This window comes from Varroa destructor, unplaced genomic scaffold (assembly GCF_002443255.2).
Source record: "Varroa destructor unplaced genomic scaffold, Vdes_3.0 BEIS01000007.1, whole genome shotgun sequence".
NCBI classification, from domain to species: Eukaryota; Metazoa; Arthropoda; class Arachnida; order Mesostigmata; family Varroidae; genus Varroa; species Varroa destructor.
In genome coordinates this window covers 12492784-12516670 of record NW_019211460.1, presented here as the reverse complement: position 1 = coordinate 12516670, position 23887 = coordinate 12492784, and the positions used below count along the sequence as shown (strand labels likewise).

At 43.2% G+C, this 23887-nt stretch overlaps 1 protein-coding gene and 1 long non-coding RNA gene across 2 annotated transcripts; one reads left to right on the top strand and one right to left on the bottom strand.

The window, feature by feature from the left end:
* Positions 1 to 288: 288 nt before the first annotated feature.
* rdx (BTB/POZ and MATH domain-containing protein rdx) lies at positions 289 to 4694 on the bottom strand. Its single transcript, XM_086975840.1, has one exon. It carries the CDS (start codon positions 4692 to 4694, stop codon positions 3480 to 3482), a length of 1215 nt encoding a protein of 404 aa, XP_086831966.1. The 3' UTR covers positions 289 to 3479.
* Positions 4695 to 14778: 10084 nt separating this feature from the next.
* LOC147754335 (uncharacterized) lies at positions 14779 to 23056 on the top strand. Its single transcript, XR_015317181.1, has 2 exons — positions 14779 to 15767; positions 16167 to 23056. It is a non-coding gene; the product is annotated as an uncharacterized LOC147754335 (long non-coding RNA).
* Positions 23057 to 23887: the final 831 nt, after the last annotated feature.

Sequence of the window (23887 nt, the reverse complement as noted above, 5' to 3'; positions counted from 1 at the left end):
TAAGACCACTGTTAGGCCAATGGCAGGCTTTTTTCAAACGTTTCTCTCGCCTTCTTGTGGCCTCCTACATGCTCAGAACGAATGCCATTTAGAAGCGTCTGGTCCTATTCTGTACTGAGAATGAAATGACGCTTTGTTTTTCCAGAATGGGACTCCCAAAAATGAACAATTTTGTAAAAAAATCAAATCCCATAGAACGGAATGTTGTGAACGTATCGTAAGTGCGACAAAACTACGGTTTTGTCGTTACTACCCATGTATTACCCATAACGTAATAACAACACAAAGTTTTAATTGTTTGAAAACTTTTTTTTTTTTTTTTTATCTATATTCATACAATCATCGGATCTCTTCTCGCGTCATGAGTTGTTTTTTTTTTTTTATCACTAAATACTACTAGCGTACGCACATGTATACAGACACATGTGCTTCAGACACACATACACACGCCGTTTTTCTCTTATTCATCATCATGCACCTATGAACAGAGTACTAATCATGATTAATTTTCTTCGTTTCGACAACTGACATGTCCCCATCGCCCCCTATCGTCATTTTACGCGGTTCGCCGCTACTCGCTGGCTTTATGGCTGGTTAAAAGTGTTTGGGTCGTTTGGTTTGCAATGGAAATTTCCACTCGTTTCGGCCAAATGTTTATGACTTTAGGTTTCACTTAATATTACTACTATTAGATTTTGCTGATTTTATTTTTTATTAGCGAAATAAGGTAAGGAAAAACGGCTTTTGCGGTATTTCTTTCTCGTCTTTGTCAGGCATTGCGAACGGGCTTCCTCTACAGTTCGTTCATTGTTTTTTCTTTTTTCAATTATTGTTTGCCCCGTGTCGCGCTCTGCAATTACTCTTTCTCTCGCTTTCACAACATCGTAACATTTACTTCATTCCTATTTATATCGTAGTATGACCGCCTATTTTGTTTTTGTTAATTATGTTTTATTATATTATATACACAGACGTTTCTCTCAGAGAGACATACGTACGCATAGTCAAGCACACGGGCTGTCGCAGACACCTATACACGTTTAGATAAACAGATACTCTCATACGGCACACTTGGCCAGAGATCACAAACTTATCGGAAGATTTAAAAACCTTTGTTTCAACATTTCGACAAGAATTAGAATAAGTCCATTTCGAGTGAATCACCGTACTAATAATAATTATAATAATAGTGACTGATGATGCGATTGTATTCATCATAATGATGTAATACTAGCTCGTTCGCCTTTTCATCGCCTATTTCATTCTTCTTTTCGCTCTCGTCTGTACATTCGATTACAGGATGAAGAGGAAGCCAAATAACGAAAATGTAAAAACGTTTAAAAACTTCTGCTAGATAGAATCGACCGTATCTTAAATCCAACAATTTACAAGTTCGAATAGTATAACGTTTCTGCCTAATTATTTTCACAGAAAAATGGTTAATTATGGCCATTTCCTCGACATCATCCTATAATCACTCACGTACTGGCAGCATATATCTATGTTGCGACAGAGTGGACGACGCCTACGTCGAGCTCTCATCTATACGCAGCTTGTAGCCATCATTGTCAGTTAAATTACTATTTATTCATATGATGATTTATCCTACTATTTCACATTCATCTTGTTCAGTTTTCCTCTCTATTTTTTTTTTATCTTTACGTAAATTCTTCATCTCTGCTGTCCGTCATAAGCAATCATCGCCCTTTCTAACATATCACGCTGTCGCTTGTTGTTGTTGTTGTTGTTGTGTTGTTGTTGTTGTGTTGTGTTGTGTTGTTGTTGTTGTCGTCGTCATCGTTGTCATCATCATCATCATCATCATCATCGTCATCGTCGTCGTCGTCGTCGTCGTCGTCGTCGTCATTGCCGCCGCCGCCGCCGCCGCCGCCCCTCTAGATTTTTCTTTTTTGAACCCTTTAACCCTTGTTTAAGCACTTCTCGCATCAGCTATCATTATTGATACTCACACACATCATGAGTGGCAAAGCAGAGCAATGTAAAGTACTTAGTACTATCGACAATATGACATTGTGATATATATATATATATATTGGAGAAAGGTGAGGCCTCCATTGCTCTGCACCTTCAACAAATAAATATAAAGTAAACGCAAAATAAATATTCCCGTTTCTTTCTCTTACTACCGTGGTTATTATCGACACTTAATAGTAATTATAATTATAATGACAATGTTAAATAATTCAGCGTCATCATTATAATCCCTCCCGGATGGTTCCCTAGACGTTTGTGTAGTGAAAGTGCAATAAATAATAATTTTTTTGTTACCATCCAGACTTCATCTAGTTAGGTATAGTCCCATGACGTCTCTCTCATTCTATTGCCAATTTTATTGGCCAGAACGAAAATGCTCGCTTGCCTCTACCCGAGGACCCTGTCTACCTTACATATGGCTTAATCGAACGCTGTCATTGTTTAGCAATACTAATAGGACACTTAATATCGCGACTGCTTCTACCGTTCTTCGATGCCAGCGGCGGGCGATATCATTTCACGTTTCAATGCCAATAGAATCAACAAATGAATACCTTAGGAAGCATATGCTGTTCCAAATATATCTGTTCTAAAAGTTACCATTGAAGTAAATGAAAGATAGACTACGAACAAATTAAATAAAAAGTAAATATACTCCATTCCAATACGATGATTATAGACAACGATACGGAATCAAACGCTGTTCTTTCTGACTATCCGTAAATATTCGTCCTTCACGTATCCACTACGAAATATCTAATTTCCCTTTGCCCTAGTAAGAGACTACCTAACTGATGCATCGGCTACCATCATCGTGCCATGAAGTCACTTGCTCGCCTCCCGCGCGACGTTGGCACGTACATCGTCCGTTTTTGTCGCGGGTCGTTCTTATCGATCCCTTGCGACGTTGGCAAAACAAACCGGTGAATTTTTCCTGTTTTTGACTCGTTGCGTCCTCTGGCCTGCGCTGGGCCCATAGACGACACACTTCTAGCTGCAGCAGTTGTAAGAGATAGTTGTTGATTTTCCACTAGCTCTTATGATCACTCTCTTACGGATTATCGGCGCCATATCTCTTTGTCCTCCTCGTTCTCTCTGTATTTGCGCGCGTGTAAGTGTTTCTGTGTAAGTGTGTCTGTGTGTACGTGTCTGTGTGTATGCTCCAGCCTCGTTAACGGAAAGCGTCCGTATTTATGTTTCTGTATTTATCTATATGTATATGTGTGTAAATGCTGTTAACCGACACATATCGATATATCTGGGTATATATGTACACTTTTATCGGATACGAAAAGATGATGACTACCGAAAACCTCGCAGCAGAGGGCAGTACTCTATGAGCAGTGCAAGTCATATGGTGATTACTGATGTAGACAACAGCGACGGCAGGTGGCGAGATGTACATTTTCATATTACTCTAGCACTAGTAAAGGTAATAATAATAAGAATATTGTTGATACTGTGAGATATATAGACGGGTGTTGTTAGTGCTTGAGGCGTTTCCTTGCTGGTCCAATAGGCGGTATCTGCTGAGTAGCAAGAGCACGGAACGCTTCGGCGACGAGATGTGGCGTCCGTTGGACCATCTGTTTCCAGCCGTCAGTTTCGACAACATCGGTGGCATGCATATTGATGAAGTCGATCACATGTGCCTTCAATTGTTCCGCCGAGTGCATATCGGCTAATGTTAATAACTGGGCAGCTGTATCTACGGCGAGATTGTCGCATAGCGCCTGTTCACACATAACTTTAAGCCGCTCGAGAGCGTACTTGTCGGCAGCTGCAAGCAACTCATCGGCCATTTTGTCGAGCGCAGCCGATTTCCCTGTGTAGATAAATCGGAGCATTTCCCGCAAGGTATCCTCATCCATATCGGCAATCTCCACCCGCGAAGTTTTTTTCTCTTCAAGGTCGTGCTCGAACATCGCGCTGAACACTGGTGATCGGGCGGCCAAAATCGCCGTATGTGCGAAGAATTCGCGTCCGTTCACTGCTAAAATTACGTCGGAGAACTTCTGACTTTCAAATAGTTCACCAAGGTTGTCTGAAAGGGCGCATTCCGGTACCTTGAACTGAATCGAAGAGTTTTGGCCCGATATGTTGACGCTGTCAGCAACTACCGACACTTCACAGTACAGAGTCAATTTGTCGTCCGGTAAAAGGCCGTTCGCTTCGTCGAGTAGAAAGTCCCGCCGAATGAACTTCTTGAAGCCCCAATCTTTACCCTGCACGAAGCGATATGCCCGCTGGCTTTCCATCGCTTTGGTTTCCTCGCGTTTTGCATTGAGGATCGAAAATTTAAATTTGGCTCGTACCTCACTTTTATTACACGACACAAGTAAGAGATATAGCGAGAGATAGTCTTTGCTCTCCTCATCCAAACCCTTTGGATTCACCCGGAGGCACCACTTGAGCTTGTCGTTGGCTCCCGCGCTGAACGTCGAGCTCTTCAGCACCTCGCCCATTTCCTCCCGGCAGAAGCTGAAATTGTTGATGGTCCACATGTAGCTGAATTTAATTACTTTCACCTGGGTGTAGCACCAGCTCTCGGCGACGGGCGTATTGGCCTCGACGGAGGCGGGGGCCGACACGGCAACCATCGCGAGGTTGTTTCCGTTCTGGGTGCCCGACGAGCTCTCGGGAACCTCGCCTGAACGGGCCGCTGACACCGCGTTCGCTTCGTGATTTCGCATCGCCATTTTCGACAAACTTTTGCGTCCTGTCTCGTTGGTTAGCTGAATGATTTTCGGTTTTGGAAAAAGCTGCACTGTTTCTATCGTTGCCGTCAGTAACAGCACTAATTTATTTTCACTTATTGTTGTGATGTATTAGCGAAGCAGGCAGATGCTAGCAATTGTCGTAGTAGTAGTAGTCATAATTTTAGGGGAGATAGCTGGTTCCGTTTTGTTTCCTACGGTTCCCCGTCGATAATCAGCGTACAGAGGCGATTGGTACGCACAAAAATAGCCAGCCCCTACTGCGCTGCGAAAAAGAAGAAGAGGTTTCAGCCGGATCCTGCAGCTCTAACTTTCTCGGCCCTCCAGGGGCGTCGTCGATGTTGGCTGGCAAAAGCAATAAAAGTAGAACCGACACCAGGTAGCGCGGCAGCCACAATGATCGGTCGAGCGAACAGCAGGAACGGAACGAATCTCGCCGTTAGCGCGTGTTCGTGTAACTACCGAACACGCACAACCACAGCAGCGAGCGCAACCTTCGCCTCAAGGCCGACCTTCAGAAACCGTGTTAGGCCGAAAGACCACCGCTGTGAGCTGCCGACACTTTACCAAAGAGTTAGTAACTTGTCTGTAGTTCGTTGTCCGTTGATAGGTCGTTGTCATAGCCTAGAACACGCGCTAACTAACTTGGACACGGATGCTACACAGACGCGCGACGTACATGGGACGCCTTACAACATAGCACTGCTGAACGCCTCTCACACAAGTGGGGCCATCGCAGGGACCTCGAACGCGCCGACAAAGCCCCGCACGAACAGCAGCACGTTAGGGGGATCGCTGCTGCTGCTGCTGCTGCTGTTGTTGTTGTTGTTGTTCCTGATCTCTACGCAGGTAGCTTACGGCCTGGCTTCAGGCTGCAAAGTGCGTAACAGCGACAGTAATTCACTCAACGAACGCTACTGGCGCACGACACATATATACCCAGCGAAATCCACGTTCTCTTTTTGCATTAGAGTGTAGAATTGAAACAGAATACTAGCGATAAAATAACAAATGTCGATGATGACGCTTAGGCAAGATGGCAAAACGGGCTGAACCGCTGAACTGTTCACACTAAGAAGCAATTGAATCAGGCGAGATATTTCTTTCCTATCGCCTGGCTAACCACATACTCGATGGCTTGGCCAAGATACACGCGCCGTCACAATACACATCTAAGCCACGATCGTCGTCACACCAGCACGTACGTTGCTCGTAACACATAGAGCATAAATACAGTGAGACGGGTTTTGTTTTGTCTATCCAGTCACATCAACGACTGCAACATTGACAGCATTATCATTATAGTGAAGCAATCATTTGGTCCCATCTCGAACATCCAATGGCATTATCATTCAATGTTATATGATTACCATACATACATACATACATACATACATACATGTATGTATATATTTCTCGTAGATAGAATGCTGGCCGTGTCGTTTACCGTCGAATGTCGGCTATTAGGGGCGGTGATGAATAATCAACGAAGAATCCACACGCATAAACGACGACCCACACAACAATTAAAAAATATGAACGTATTATTTATAGATGTAGGTATTTATCAAACGTAATAAGATCGCACACACTAGTCCGCTATGTATATATAGTTAATGAGACACGTAATCCTTGGAGCCCTGTTGGCTGATGTTAGAACTCGATCATAACGAAAATCGGTCACACACGGATATACTACGATACGTAGAGTATGAGGTGTTCGTCATGATGATAGCGACATTAAGACGGGTACGAGAGGGATTTTGCTCTTTATACTTCGAAGTGACTTCCGAGAGTTGGGTATCGTTGGAGGGAGGGGTCAAGTCGGCGAGATTTCCGTTGAATGGGGTGGTGCTTCTCGCACAGGTAGGTTCGCTATTCGAAACGATCGCAGTCGTATTCCTGAGTGCAATCTCTTTCTGCTGCTGCTCCCCCCCCCCCTCTCTTTCGATGCTGCTCCGATGCTCACCCTTAGGCTGTGGGGCACCGTCGATGATGCTGGGAGACTTTATCGAAGAGGGGCCGTCCGTTCGGTGTCGTCATCCACTAAATCTCTTCAGCAGGTTTCGGATCGCGCCTGTGTTGATTCGAACAAGCGCAGTACTTTGTACCCAGACCCGGTGCTAAGGCTAACCTTGATATGATGCGCTTATGATGATACGAACGTTGGCCAAGTGAGCTAACAGCTGTAAGTAACGTTTATTTGGCTTTCACGGTTGCCGACTGCGACCCGCTTGATCTTCCCGCAGGCTGTGCGCTAGTTTCGTCGAAAAACCACCTCTGACCAAGTCGCACACAAACAGCATAAGCGAAAAATAAATCGTAGCACTTTTTACGCGACCGAAACACAACGTACAACTACTCAGCACAAGATTTACGTTGTGCGTTCTCGTAACGACTGTTACCACTAGAACGCAAACCAGTAGACAAAACTGCTGATCCGAACTGTTGTTGTTGCCGAGCCAACTCAACGGAACTCCCTGTTTGCCGTTTCCGTTGGTCTGCGCCAATTGTCCAGTAGAGTGGAAGAAATATAGGTAGAAGCGGTGGGCTGATTAGAAGTCAAACACTATTCCGTGATGAACTCCTCGGAAGGGTTACTTTTTCAGCGGCCTTTTTTCACCCACTGGTATCAACTCGCCGGCGAATAACCGAAGTCCTGTGGTATACGCAACGGTAATTGCGATGCGGGTCAGCCAGCTAACCACCACCACCACCACCACCACCGCCAGCAGCAGCAGCAGCAGCAGCAGTAGCAGCAGCAGCAGCAGTAACAGCAACAGCAGCAGCAGCAGCACGAGCAGCAGCGCTTGCCTCGTTCGTCTCGGCTCGGCTCGGCTCAGCTCAGCACTAAACAACAGACAATTCCCTACTGACGACGCAGCAACAGCACTGGCTAGACCGACCCGCTGCCGAGCCAGCGATCGACACAGCAGCAGTAGCAGCAGCAGCAGCAGCAGCGACCGAGAGGGACCTCGTCGACATCGACACACCACCACTGAGACCAGTCAGAGCCAACAGCAAGCGGTGCTCTGCGAATCGATGGTGGCCGTCGGCTAGGGAGCATACGAAAGACCGAATAACCAACAGCAGCAGTTTCTAGCTATCGCCGCACCACGTCAACGGCACAAACAGGAACAGCACATACACAGATCACACAGAGCATCGCTGCTCGGGCATGCACAGCAGAATCGCGGGTCTCCAACCATCAGCGGCGCTGGCAAGACCTGAGCTGAGCCGCGCTGTTCGCTAGCCAATACACGCGCACACAGCCACGCCGCTACGAAGCACGCAGGAAGGCGGCCACAGACCGACAGCGACGCCGGCTGACTCGTTGGACGTTCGCTGCGGCCAGGCAAATACGGACACAAAGCACAGAACCACAGCAGCGGAGCCACTGGAGGCTACGATGACGACGACTACTGCTGCTGCTGCTGCTGCTGCTGCTGCTGCTGAAACGAGCGGCGCTAGCCAAACATCTGGAACTAAGATGGCGCCGGGGCGGAGCTAGCGTTGAGCGCGGCTAAGGCTACCAGCGCCAGCAGCAGAAGCGGTGAACGCGCATAGACAGCGGTAACAGCACCCTTCAGCAGACCGCTGCGGTCGATGGAACCCACAGCAGCAGCAGCAGAAACAGCAGCTTGTACTGCTGTATACCGTACTACTACTGCTACCAATACCACCACACGCAGACCCTACGGACACATATGCGTATATCCAATGTATATATATAAAGCATTAGCACGGCTGTGAATATTTTTAACTGAAAATCCGGGTTGCTTCTCAATCCAGCCGGCCATTGAAGTTCTGCTCGAACTCTCTCGTTAGGAAAGAGAGCTGGCTGGCGTGCGCCAAGCACCAACGGCGATGACAACAGCAGTAGTAATTCACACCGCTCTAATCACTGTAGTAGTAAAGAAGTAATACAGATAAATATATATATATATATAATATTTAGTGGTGTTGCACTGCCCACCAGAGGTGTCGTAATTGTTGTCGACTTTGGCTGTTTTTGTTTGTTTACCCCACGCTGTTGGTTGACAACGGCTGCCTTTTCCACTGGTCCTCGCAATAGGGCAGAGGTGATATGGTTGTCTATCAAACTCAGGGATGTGTTACGTCTGGTCGTGTCTGGCTTGGGAGACGAACGGACGCAGACATACTTCGCTTCGTGCAGGCACCTGAAGTAATGCTTGACGGCACTACTTCAGTTCTCCCGATTGAAGCGATGGGGCTGCTTCCCGCAGCTGTGATGGATTTTTATTCCCATCCAGTCTCGTCGACAGCTGCTTGCGCGTTTCGTATGTGGCCTCCACGAACAAGCGACGTTCGGTGATAGAACGCTCTCTTTAGATTTATCTGCCAGCCAACACCTGCCGTTGAATTAAGTGGAATATAATGATGCTTCAATTGGCACTATTCTGTCCTAAGCTAAGAATATATATTGTTTTGTACTTGTGGAAAGTCATAGTAAAGCACGGCACGGAGGCGTGCACCAAAATGCCGGAGACTACCTTATTTTTCTTTAAAGAAGAGTATAACAATCGACTTCTACATTGATTAAGTTTGAATGAAATATCATATTGCTCGGGGTAGCATAGAAAAACACTTATCCCAAGACGATCAAGCAAAAATATCTTCACAGGCTATTTTTGATATCAATATAAAAAATCGCGAACACTAACCTGTATTTTTTCCAGTACAAAGATTTCGAGATTAGTTATTGCGCGAAGGCGTGTCGCCATAGTCGCTCTCAAGAAATATGGCATAAATATGCACGGACCCAGCACACAAGACATATGCGTCCAAGCTTGCGCAGCTACATTTATCTCTCTCTCATTCTCTCTCTATATATCTATATATATATATATATATATATATACATAGGAACGCACGGACGCAAATAACCTTGATTGCGGAAATCGTGTGCAGCAAACTAGGCTCCGCCCCTTCGTTGAGGAGGTGAGTGTGGGAAAGGAAGCCGAAATAAGAGGAGGTAACGACGACGAGGGCCCTTTCACTTGAATCGGACAACTATTAAGCGACATCTAGTCATCACTTCGTGGAGGCTCATTTAGGTCTAGCGTAATAGCGTGAACCGAACAAGCAAGTTGTTCGTTCACAATTAGCGAGCACTAACACCATTTTCATACACGACAAAATATCTCGTTACATAAAGTAATAATTGAAAGCATAAAGAGCATAAGGTGGTATATTAGAATTCTGATAGAATCAAAGAATCTCTATGTTAACCCTTTTTTAAAATACCGTTCCACACAATGTCATCGATGTAATTGACTGTACATCGAATTGATATCACAAACCGGCATTGCCGATTTTTCCCATGTAGGTAGGCTCATATGCATAGCCAACATCCCTTTAGTAAAGAGCGAGACAAACGTATTAAGGACAAATTACAGAATTACGTTTCACTTACCGCTTTCTTGACGTTCCTTCGCGTTATTCGCCGACCTGAACAACAACAACATACTAGATGCCCCCAGATGACCAACAGAACGCGCGAGCTCAAACAGGCTCTGCGCTAGCGGGCGCTGATGATCTTGCCTGCCGGCCTGCTATGGAGGCGAGGAGTCGTGGGCGGGCGGTCCGGACGGCGTTTCGTCAACGGCAACCGCGGCTATTTTAGATCGTCTACTACGGATAGCTCTACGGTGGAGACCCGCGATTGTTAGAAACCAGGTGTTTGTTATGGGTGCTGAGTCGGGCCGGCCAGCAAATAAATGAAAGTCCGGTAATCTACCCTGTCGGCACTGTTGTGGCAGGCAAAAGCAATTGCAAACGGTGATAAACTGAGTTTACCGCAGCTGGTGTTGCAGCAGCGTTCGCGTCAGATCAGGAGGGCTGGAACGGGTTCACTTCACAGCAGTAGCGGACGACGGCAACACCGGCTCGGTTCCGGCAGTCTGCGGCTGCGGAGACCAAATTAATATGTCAGTTAGCACTGGCAGCAGCTGGGGCGACCCACATTAAAAGGTCTGACGGGCGGCGATCGTAACGGCAATCACAACCAAACACGCTAATGATGAGTATGGCAGCGGTAGGGGGGACGACGACGCTGTCATCTACAATAAATGTTAACAATGGCGGAATCGTCTGCAACAGATATATCCCCGTCTTACTACTGTATAGTACGATGTATACGAGTATATACGATGCGCGCTATCTGTCCAACTGGCTATAGTGAATCATGAATAATTTAGTGTGATATGTAGGTTAAAAGGTACCAACATTTAGTTTCTCAATGGGAACTTTACATTTGTTGTTTGTTTTCTTTTTATATTAGGATGATAAAAACGAACATTTTGATCATCCACCGAATTTTATTAGCAGCGAAGAAAATCGGTATATATGTGTATGTGTGGGTACTTCCTCTTAGTTATGCGGGATATATTTGTCAGGATACAGCCAGCTGCAAATTTGCTGGAAACCAGTTGATTGCGGCACGTTATGTTTGCATATTTTATTTGGAAATATTGCTCAAGTTCTATGGGACTAAGGCAGTAAACTTCAAAACGAGTTGGGAGGCTAAACTCCGAAATAGTTGAATATATACGACTACGACGCTAGCGTTCATTTTTCCATGATAGCAAAATGTTTTTGGGGAAGATTTTAGTAGAAAACGAATTCCTATAGCGCAAGCGCAGAGTCGGTCAGAGTCGAATGCCTCTAGCTGGTCGATGGCCGACGAGGCCTAGAGACAAGGACCGTAAAAATCGCCAGTCGTAAGAAGATTTGTAACGCATTTTCTGAAAACAGATATATTCAGTTTGCACATGTTGTCGTCGCTTTTTTAAGATTAATAACGTCATATCATTGTTTGTAACTAGTGCCGATATACTATAGTCACGCAAAGTCTAAGAATTTGATTAAAAAGCAAGCTTTCCACCTCACAACCATGAGCCTCATTGATTTCACAATCTGATGATGCGTGATACTTTTGTTGGCATAAAATTTTCGCTATTGTTAGAGATAACAACATTTCGGGTAGAGTTTTATTTTTCGATCTTCCAACTTTGGCCTCATCGCTGAAGCTATCAACGACTATTGCTGTACGGTGAGGTTTCCAAACGGTTTCTTTTCTCAACGATGACAGCTTCCATGTTGTCCTGGAGTTTTTCTAAAAAAAAAGATCATTACAATCTGTAATAACACTGTTATTCAAAATGCTACGTTTTGCATAGAAAACTACGTGTGTGTATGCATTACGAGAGGTGGGCCGTCGACTTTACTACATAACCTACAGGTTATGCTTCAGGCTACAGCTGAATGACGGCTACAAATTATAGATTGATTCTCTTCTGTGTCATAAGCGATGATATCGTTAAGGTACGCTTGAGCTTTTCTTCTTTAGCCTTCACTTTTGTTGAATCTTCGGGCCTATGTATACCCTACAAGCAGCGCTCATGGCTAAGGGTCTTTCTTTCACATTTTAGCAGCAAATAAGACTTTTCGAATGCAATTTATGCGTATACGTTGTTTAAAACGAAGGTGTCCTTTTTAAGGGCGTGATGCTTTTCAGACAATGGAAAATGCATTAATCGAATGTTTGATTTTCAGTAGGACGGCGTCGCACCAATTTGGTACTTGCTTTCGCGTTAAAACATGAAGTATCATGTTTGCGTATATATCTTATCAGATTTGTTTACATACATCTCTACATGTTACTAGACATTTCTAATAGATCTCCAACGTATCTCGTCAGGTATATATCGGCAAACCGTAAAAAGCGAGATGCAAAAACCATAATAATAGCATAAAATAATCAACTACACGGAAAAAAGCATTTTTCGTAACGTATCACTTCACTAACTATTGGGGCCATCTCAGCTTGTTCGTCTAATGCTAACCGTAGTGTTCATACGAGCGGCGCGAAAACAATCACCGGTCACACACAAACACACACACGGCCACGGAGACACGAAGGGTCAAACCTGTGTAAATAGACACAGAGAAGAGTTGATACCCCATATTTCTAAACCGTTTCAGTCACTCACCCCACAAATGGCAGCTCTCTACTTGACTAGATCATCATCATCATCGGGTGATGTTTAATTATCTGTCTGCCTATCCGTTTGTCTGTCGATCTGTGTTTGCGTGCCCCTGCATCGCCAGACGCGTGTTGCATTATGCTGTGGCTACTGCTGCTGCTGCTGCTGCTGCTGCTGCTGCTGTTTTTGCCGTTTAAACCGCACTATCACCGTTACTTGATTACGACGACGACAGAGATAGTTACGAATAAAAGACATCGTGCGGGCCAACGAATGCAACTAGCGATGACAACAACAAGCGGACAGTCAGAACAAACTGAGCTCTGGACGCCCATGAGCCGCCGGGTTCGCCGCCACAGCTGTTGTCATATAAGAAAAACTGTCCATATGATCCCCAGCCTTAGGGTTAGCGCTGTAATCGCAACTCGCTGTTGTCAGGACAAGGCACTTCTTGGGTCTGGCCCGACCCAGACTGTTGTTCCCTACCGCTCCAAAATGACGGTATCTCAGAATCTCCCGTTTGCGCAAGCAGGTTGATTCGGAGTCTTTTTCTTCCATCTTGTTTATTTTCTGCCAATGCGACTAGTGGAACAGGTGCTGTTGCTCGTCCATTTTTCGGCATGCTTTCTTCTGTAAGCAGTTATGTTGATGGCATCAGTTCGTGCTTTGGGCCGGGTATGCTGCTTCTGCTAGCTCGTCTGGCTGTGCGCCGTTGCTGCGGAAGCTACAACGTGTTCACAGGTACCGGCCGTATTTTGCTGTCCTCCCCCATATATTCAGGACAGACAAAGTCATATCGCCGTCGACGTCGACATCGACATAAATCTATTGGCATTGGAATCACGAGTAAGCGGCACAACTGGAGCCACGACCATTCGCCGTTTCTGGACGCTGTGGCCGGCACCCAAACCCCCGTTCTAACCCACCTTCCTCTGTCAGCTCATCATTGTTATCTCACTAGCACGACGACGCGGAAAGCCGGATCAACTTTGTAGCTTGGGCTCGAATAAGGCTGCACGATATAACGTCACCGACGTACACACATACATATATGTCCCGTCTGGTACCCTTATTCAGCTACTATATGCGTTCCTCGCGGTATTCACATTGAGTGAGGGCAGGCTGTGTAAGCGATCCTGAGAAGTTTACACTACGGTCACTAGTCTGTGACCGACGAAAATGGTTGCAAAAAATTGGTCTCAAGGGAACAGCTATGAATGGAACGTAACCAAGCTAAATATTAAGTGTAAAAGATATCGTATTTTTTAAAGAACAAATAGTAGCATATAATTATGGTGAGCTTGCTCGGGGTACTCGTAAGTTGTCTTTCTGTTGTTATATGATTCGCCTGTACGCATTTTTCCAAACAAATATGCTTAATTGTATACTTTTTTTTTTAAAACACTGCGTGTTTTATGTCCGGTATTTGCACCGACAAGTGTCACTTCGGATTGCTGGCTTTCCGCACGCAACGAAGTGTGCTTATATATGATGTGTGTGATGAAATTAAAAATAAGTAAAATTCAAAGTATAATCTAATGTAACAAGTTGTTAAATAGAGAATTATATACAGACACTGCAAATAACCCCAACAATATTGGACCTAGCAAAAGCATTTTTACTTTCATCAATTAGAAAACATACATTTAATCGATAAATAACTAGTGTTTACAAATTCACATAACGACTATCTATAGTAAATTTTACCTACGTAATTACCCCCCCTCCCCCCCCCTCTCAAACCCTACTCAGCCTGTACTGCTCTCGTTCATCATCAGGGATCATTAAACCATTCGTCTTTCGAACCGAACTGGGTGATCAGATAATACATACTAACACATAAAGATACAGACACGCATTATATTTATGCTGTTTTTCTCGCTACAATCGCTGAAATAGGCAGCCTATTGGCTTGTCAGCGTTTTGAATCCTCAGTTAGCTTGTTGGCTTCTGTTATATTGCCTATTGCTTATTCAACAGTGTTCGTTAGCCGTTCCTTGGCCTGTTTTCTTCCCGGACCGTGTTGACTTTCAGCGTAGATCAGAGTGAAGGCAAAATCGATTTTCATCACCGTCTACGGTATTCGCAGAGACCCGCGGCTGCACAAAGCGAGACAACACATAATCATGTCTCTGTCGCTTTGCGTCAGGATGGCGCGCAACTGTCTGTCTAGCTACCTAATCTTGCAGCTGCGGCTGCTGTCGTTGCGACGACGGCTAATTGCGCAGACACGATGTCGAGTGGGTGGCTGGCGGCCTGTTTGTCCTATTCGTGTTGTCCTTCTGGTGACAAATGTCACGGGTCGAGCAATCTGCCTAGCGTCCAAGCGATTTAGTCGAGGCAGGAGATTACTGCCGCGTTAAGTCGTCTGCTCTATCGTTGCGAAACGGTGCCGATCAGCGGGCTGGGCGACTTTGCGACCGTTCGTACAAACAACCTACAACAACGAAGACGGATCGCGGATACGACCAGATGCACGTTTACAACGATGCGTGAGCAAGTGTGTCGTCATCGTTTTGAACGCATATACGACAAGTGCGAAAAGACCGCACGTGAATCGGTACGCCGATGTATAAACAAAAGGTTCGTCGATTAGAAAATTAGGTAAATTACAATAGAACTACAGACATTGTTGGTCAGGCGAGCCGATCGGAGTAATGTTACGCGTGCAGCAGACACGAAGATGGATTACATCGCCGCCGTCGTATGCAGGCCAATTACCCATACCGGTTATGGCGTACCAATTAATGATTGTGTTGACGTTATATAAATAATCGTTATATGCACGCGTTGCTAGCACATGCATGTTATAAGCACGCAATGCGTTACGTCAATTGTGTGGCGACAGAGTAGGACGAATCGCACCCTTACACGCATTAGGCATACGTTATACGCGTTAGATTGTGATAGAGCAGAATACAGGGCATGCTCAGTTCATTGCCTCAACGTGTAAATGCAATAGGCCAAAAAAGTAGGTATCTACACAAATGGTAAAGGGATATGGTGGCAGTGGCTTAGAGACATTCCCTTCTAGTCACCGTTACAGGTAGGTGGATGAAAAAGTGGGTGGGGGGGGGGGATAATACTATCTTTAACAACATCCCCCCCCCCCCGCAAGTGTGATTATGTACTGGTTGTTGATAACTGATTTTGTTCACAGATATATGGGAATCAAACGAGGGAGGCTAGCACAATAGGAAAACCAGTAATGGGTACGGCTATTTAGATTGTGTTCACTGTCGATTTCATGTAAGTACGTAGTCCTACACAGATTATAAGCTATAACGCTAAAATACTGTTACATCTCTGTTCAATGTAATCATCGTTAATAGTAGTTAATCACGACTGTTATTAAAGAGGGGGCATACACTCGTCCGTGGAAAAAATAGTAGGTCAAAGGCCTGCCACAGTTAAATGAGTAAATTATGGCAGCATTTATGCGCAGGTGAGCTGTGCGTTAAGCCATGCTGGCTTAAAGATACTCTACGCTGGCCTCAATATCGTCTCTCTATAATCTTTCGACACAAAAAGGACGACCTGCAGATAAGGCTACGCATTATCAAATAAAGATGGATACCGTGAAATTTTTGGATACGGTCGATTCCTATTTGCTTTTATACGTTTACAGTTGCGGTTCTAATGAAAATAACATGCAGCCATTACTTTTGAACAGTACTTAGATAAGCTGATAATTCGCAAGCTTGCAATTTTCATGGTAAAGAAGAACACTATTAAATTTATTTAAGATAGCCAACTACAGTGAATATTTGAAGCAGCTTTACGCTCGGCTTATCTATCTCATCTCTATCTGCTGGATGGCGGCGCGCGTAGGGAAACACTCAAAAATAAACCGTTGCCATTATCGGGCATTAGTCTGAGAGTTTTCATCGTCAGAGTCGTCGCTGCTTCGTCCAACCACCTTCTTCTACCTCTAGTCAAATTCAATATCTATACATATATAGATGCTGCATTGCACTCGATACAAACAAGATTCACTACCATGGCAAACAGATCACGGATTCGTCTCGATTATGCAGTCATCGCTTGTCAGCATTTCATTATGCTGTCTGTTATTCGGAACTGATGCTATACATCAATCTGGATCTGTCAGTAGTAAGAGATCGTTTGGCAATCTTTCCCTACTCAATACAACATAAAAATGCTTAGTCGAGAAGTGGGTATATATTTTTTCTAATCTTCTTATCTGTATAGCCTCTACCGTAAATGCAATATTATTTTGTAGTACGTTTGCAATTTAGGCCTACCTTCGATTGCTTGGATGGCTTAGGCGTTGTGAGATTATGAAGACACCAAGCCATCCCAGAACAGTCGGGTTTTTTTAGCGACGGCTTCAGTTACAGAGGATCAACGTTACTACAACACAATAAATTGCTTATCTATCACGACGCAAAAACACAACGGAAAGTAGTCCCGGCTGGGATTAGTTTCCGTGAATCCGTTTTTTACCTCTATTAAGCTAAGTAGTTTCTAAACCTTAAAATCAAGTGAATTATGGTCCCATATATATATTCTCTGAATACCTTGATGTTCTCGCAAACGCCACAAAATACTTCAGTCACTAGTTACTTAAAAAATTGACCAAAAAGCAGCAGACGTAAGCCATGCACACCGCATAACACGAAAAGTAAGTTAAACTGAGTCCGAATCAAGTTCATACAAAGTATATAGTAAACTAAACATCTAGTATTTACATTTTATAATGAAAGAGCATGGATTCTCTCAACCTTAGCTAAAATTGGAGGTATGTTAATTAACAAATGCCGCTATATTTGCTCATATCTTTGCATATTCTCGAACCACCTAAAACCTTTTTCATGAATTGCCACCTATGACGCATTGTTTGAAGTTTAGGCTACTATCCCAGTTATTTAGCCTCGTTATTTAGTTAGTTGTTTAGCCTCAATGAAGTAGATAGAAGAGAGAAAAAAATATGCTAAGAAAAAAACCTAAACTATCTTCTATGATATATGCGCATATATGAAAGCAGTGTTTCTAATTTCAGTAAACTCAATAGTTTTACTGCTTTGTTTAAATGTTATCAACTTTCCCCTGTTGTCTATTGACCGTTTCAATATAAAGCCGGATGTATATACATATATGTGCCGCCGTTCTGAGCTTTAGTTCTAGTGGTTATTATTTTTTTTTCCGGAACTAAAGGTACGATGTCGCCCGGCGTTACGCGTTTCTCCAATGCTTCTTGGAGTTTCTCAGAAAGGATGTTTGCGAGTTCTATATGAGACACACAAATAGATCCGCCTATCCTGAAGGTTCACGGGTCTGTTCACCTAGGGAATTTCTGTAAGCACTACATGGTCGCATGGAGCAGCACATTGCTACCGTAAGTTTAAATGTTCGAATGCTTCCCATGATGAGGGTTTGAGCGCGAGGACGGAACAGAGAACCCCATTTAAACTTTACGTCGATCGATTGGCTGCTTCGACCTGATGGATTTTCTCCGATGGCTTTGAGCCGTTCTGACTATTCCCAGGTTGAGTCTCGAAAGGAGGTCGTATGTCAGAACGAAGGCCCGTTACGGGAATACATAGGAACGCGGAGGTACCTTGAGGCTGTTGCTTAGTGTATCTAGCGGCCAGAGAGGTTCTCGTTTTCAAATCGCCTTGACCGAGGCCGACCCGATGCCGAGGCCATTCGCGGGCTCATAGAAAGTGGAGAGGGGTCTCGGAGGAGGGATTCAGAAAGGCCGCAGCCCGTCTGGCTTTCGAGGCTGGTGACCTCGGCCCCGACGGCTCTAGCGGATCCCAAAAGGGGGCCCGATCTAGTTCGAGGTTAACGCGGCGCTACTTCATGGCTAGTGTTTACTGCAAGACATATAATGGTTCATACTACTAGTCCATGTAAAAATTATTTTTATATACACAATGGAAATAGCCATGATTGTTATTGATGGTGTACATATTTATTGTATTAATGGGGTATATATATGTATGTAAAGTAGCATCGTGATGTGTCACAAGATAAAAATCCTGGCGCTAAATCCACATAGTGGATTACTTTGCTGAGCTTTATGATTGAATAATTGTCGTATTTGTTTTTTTGTGCTTTAGATTATCTGGTGATTACAGTACTTGAAAAAAACATCTAACACTCGAATTTTTCCTTTCAAATACCGCTACCAGCTGTTTACTTAGATTTCTTTGAATACATAACCTTTAATTACAGATATATAATATATATATATATATATATGATTTCATAACTCAATCGGTGTAATAAATTGAAATTAAAATAACTATATTCACATCACTAAGTTGTAAACCAATTATTTATCGGAAAATAGCCTGCTTGCTTAAGTATAATTTGAGCTTATTCATCCAAGGCTACCCAATATTTCGGTTAGTTATACAGGATGAACGATGGGATTCCAAATCACTTCGTTGTGTGCTTTTTGAAAATAAACTTGGTCGGTATAGGGAACTTAACTTACCTTTAAATCAGACCTTCTAACGAGCGATGGTAACGAAACTCAGAGACCACTTAACCGAGCTATTATAAAGAAGTTACACGTTTAAGGGTAAAGAGCTAGCCATGTTCAGTGTCGTTACCGTAATGGAGAGGCCATAGTTGAATGAGCTACACGTGATGATCAGAAGGAATGGGCTTTTTGGAACGGCCCTCGATTTTGTTCTGAAGATATACGTTTGCTTTTGCCGTTCGAACGAATTCACGGTGTTTTAGCCCATGTACGAAGCTTGTACGTAATTTTTTTTGCTTAACATTTTCTCACTGGAAATCAAACTAAGATTCGACCATGTGTGACTCTCTATGGTATACTAATAATAAACGTAACTAATTTACTTGATGAGATAGAAACCTCCTCCTTGAAACATGGCTTCTGTGCGAGATCCTTAAGAGCTTCTCGAGGGGTAACTATATATTTCCTATAATAATCGCTATTTTGTTCCACAATACTGCGCAGTAGGACAACGGATATTTTTAGCTGTTCACAATCCGTTCTGCAACGAAGAACCGAATTGCTGGATGATTTGAGATGGTTTATTTGGAATACGGCCTTTTCATCGGTACCACTTTTGGGTTTGATCAACTTTACCAGCTGATATGAAATTATCGAACATTACTAAGAAAGAATATATGCCTAGATGAGTCGAATCTCTTTTGCGGTGTCGTACACGCTCGAGAAAAGGTAATTTAATGCGGTGAAGCAAATGTACAGAACATATAGTACACTGGGGCAACGATACCGGCCAGCACGACTCACCGCCATTACTAGACGCTCGCAGTGCTAAATAACAACATCGCAAGAAGCATCGCAAAGCCGACAGTCACTGACAAGATCATGGCGTTACTGTTATATTCGATTTTGTCCATTTTACTCAGCTGCTTCAAGCTCTGCTAGCAAACGTATTTACCGGTGCGCAAACGTTCCTCATATAAGTCAGCCTTAGCCACATAGAAGAATCAGCCCGCGCAATGTGGGCCATCCAAATCAGGAAAATCGGACAATGACCAGATCCATTCTTCAACACATTGTGTCAACTTGAGGCGTGACTTTGATCTCATTTAGAAGAGGTGCACATTTTACCTATTATCATTACTGGGCATTAGTGGGTAAGCTCCGCGTAAAAGAACACGTGATTTCCCGGTTTTGTAAATCGGCAGGATAAGTCGCCGTTGATTATCTGATGGACTTCAAACACTGGATTAAAAACAGATGGCGGTGTGTCAGAAGCATGCCAACTGATCGTATCGATAGAGAAAAACTATACGCATTCAACAATTACGACATATAGATAGATTACATAGTTCTATAAATACTTAGATGCCATAAGTGTAAAGTTAAGTGGTAAGTCAAGCTTTCGTTCCCATTGTAAGCCTAGTAAAAGAAATTAAATACGAGTAGGGTTTTAGTCGGCTTAACTTGCCAGTTTCTGAAGGATCTGGTTTGTCTATGAAACCTGCAAAGAAGTATTTCTTTGTGTTCTGTGGCGCCAGCAACTTCATTGTTGGAAGCGAATTTTAATAGAGAAGGCAGCGCTTATCGCTTTACCACAACTGTACGCGTTTGGGGGTCAAGCATAATTTTTATGGTAGACACCTATTAAACTCAAAAACTTATAAGCTTGATAAGACAAGCCGCAATTGTTCTTTACTACTACTACTACAATTATCACTAAATGTTTTATGTGAATCTAGGAGGGACGTTAACCAGTTGTGTATATGACAGAAAATAAAAAGCTCCATGCGGACCAACTGATATTTTGCATAAATGAAGAAAGGTTTCGGTTAAAATACGGTTGTTGCTAAGTGCGGTTCGTCGAAGGTAAAAATAAATGAGCAAAGACCAACTTCAGCCCTCGTGCAGACATCGTGCATCTACAGTCGATCTAAAAATATCGTTTCCATCATTGGAAATTTCCTAGACTGAGGCCTGATTTTAATGGACTGCATGGTAAGAAAACTGATAATTGAACAAAGCTAGATTTTTACAGGGTTCTATTGGATTGGAAGTGCGTAGCTTCGTTTGTTAACTAAAGGGTACAGCTTGACTAAAATGGTATAAGTCAGAAACATCTTTTCCTAAAATAGTCAGGACATTAACTATATCCTCAACAAACATTTTATTACCAAGTTCTACTCAATGAAATGATTTATGTGTGCTGGCTATAAAGTGATCACTTACTTTGGTTTATTGCTTTTAGCTAGGAAATCGTGTTTGTTACTCCGTATTTGTGTATATATATATATATATATAATTAAGGAAAAGTATGGACTGTTTTTAACTAGAGGGCTAAGGTATGTATGAACATATGTCAAAGTAATACGAACGGTATCGATATCTAAAAGCTAAGAGGCCATAGCAATAAATGTGCTTATACTATTAAAGTATCCTTATATAGAATTAAAAAAGTATAAGATACGCTATCGAAGGAAACGGCCCATTCTGGAAACTTTTTAAGAGAAAGGTACTTTTTATAATGGTCGATCAATTATGGAAAGAAGTTGATGAAGTTATTACGAAACCTGAGCAAGACTGACCTCTGAGTATTATTGACATCGTATTGACATTCGCGTGTAGTCCAGATATGATGCAGAAGAACATACTGTAAAACTCTACGGAAGACCAATGAAATCGAACTACTTTTTAAGACAGTTGATCACAGATTACAAACATAAATCTTATACAACAATGTGTGTGTGGACGAAAAAATGTGTTTTATAATCTGTGGCAAAATCTAGACTTAGGCCAAGAAAGATGATACTATGTCTTTGGTGGGACTGGAAAGGAATAGGACATAATGTCTGAAAAAACAATTCACTCAGAGCGCTGCTATCAACATTTCACAATATTACAACAAGCTGCTAAAAGAAATCAGCTGGAAACAGTGAGCATAGAAGGCGCCATCTTCCATTATGGCAATGCCAGACCACATACATGTTTAGCTATTTGGTGAAAATTGAAAGAACCTGGACGGGAAATTTCAATGCACCTATCTTATAGTCCAGATCTTGCACCATTAAAGTATCAGCCAGTTCGCTTTACACAGAACTTCCTTAATGGTGTTAATTTAACTTCACCGAAGTAATACAAAGATCACCTGTCCCAGTTTTCTGCACAGAAACCACACAAGTCCTAAAATTTATGGGGGTAGGGTATGACTAAAAAATGGCAGTTGGTCATCGACCACAATGGCGCATATCTAATTTAGCAGTAAATTTTCTCTAATATCAAAAAAAAAAATATTTAGTTCAACTTTGATTTAAAAGCGATCAAGCGAAAGCACGGTACGTAAATGGCGCGGAACGGAATGGCAACAACGCTGGATTGGTGGTTCGAGTTTAGCGCGGAGCTGACCAAATGTCGAGACCCAAAGGACAAGGACGCATTGTCTTCATCAAGTAATCTTCTCACAAAAACAGAGCTTGAAGTCTAAGGGCGCTGTTAGCCAAAACCGGCGCTTCGCATGTAACGTACTATAGAATTATAATCTAAATAGTAAAAACAGAGATTGGAAAAAAATTGGTTTCTGAAGATTTGAGTTCATGTTAGTTAGAAATGTTTGTGGTGTGCTCCATGTGCACCTGGCGGAACTTCGATCAACGGCAAACCCATCTGGGGCATACGGTCGCCGTAGACAAGGCATGGTGTAAGCTTTGACGTCAGCCGGAAAGGGGCCAGCTGAGAAAGTGACGTTGGCCCGTAGAAAAAATGGCAGCATCGAATAGGCTCGGGCGTAAGAAGATGATAGTACTCGCAATCAAGGATATTTTTTTACTATGAGATGTTCACCAAAAATAAACCGTGGACGCAGCCTGCTGTCTCGGGTTTCTCAAAAACACCCAGTCTTGATTTACTTGATGAAAATGCCAGATCTCATTACTGCGGCTCAAAAACCTACTAGATTAAGCAAAGAATATCCCGCTTATTTTTCTAGTCTAAGTCAGTATGGTTACAGGGCTTTTTATAGCCTAGAAAGGGTAACTAGTGGGCAAGCATGGTAGATATATAACTGTCTGAAACAAATATGTAAAAAAAAATTAAAAAAAAAAAAGTATATCTAACATATATTATACAATTATCATTCTAATTCATCTGTTTAAAAATTCACTTATTTTTAAAGTCCACTGGATCCGTTTGTCAGTGCTGTCAAATGTAAGCATAGGTATGTAGGTTTAATTTAAGAAATATTCAAATTTCGCTGCTTTTCATGGGCCCATTGCATCCATGTCATCTCAGTTCTGTATGGATAAATGTAGCTTATGAAACACATATTACATCTGCCATGATTTCAGCAAAAGGAACCATGATTTGCTTCCGACAGTTGGCTCTGCATGAATTAAAGGACAGCCAAACTATACGACGTTGGACATATCGTCGAGTCATCGAGACAACAGCTTTTGCATCGCCACATAGTGCCCAGTGCCTGCTTCTTTTTCATTTTTTTTTTTTTTTCCTTTTTCATCGTTTTCTGAGATCTGGAGCAGCTAGGTAGAGCGACACCGGGCATCATGAACTTAATCTGTCCGCTCCTACTCTGACCTGATAGGCGTCGGTCTGTTCTGGGCTCGTATCTACCTATTTAGACGCTCGCTGGCACCAACCCATCTACCTCACTGCAGGGCCCCACTTAATGGTGTTGCTGTTTGCCATCATGAGAAAGGAACGAA

Coding starts and splice junctions, on each gene's coding strand:
- rdx (XM_086975840.1), bottom strand. CDS start 4,694: ATGGCGATGCGAAATCACGAAGCGAACGCGGTGTCAGCGGCCCGTTCA.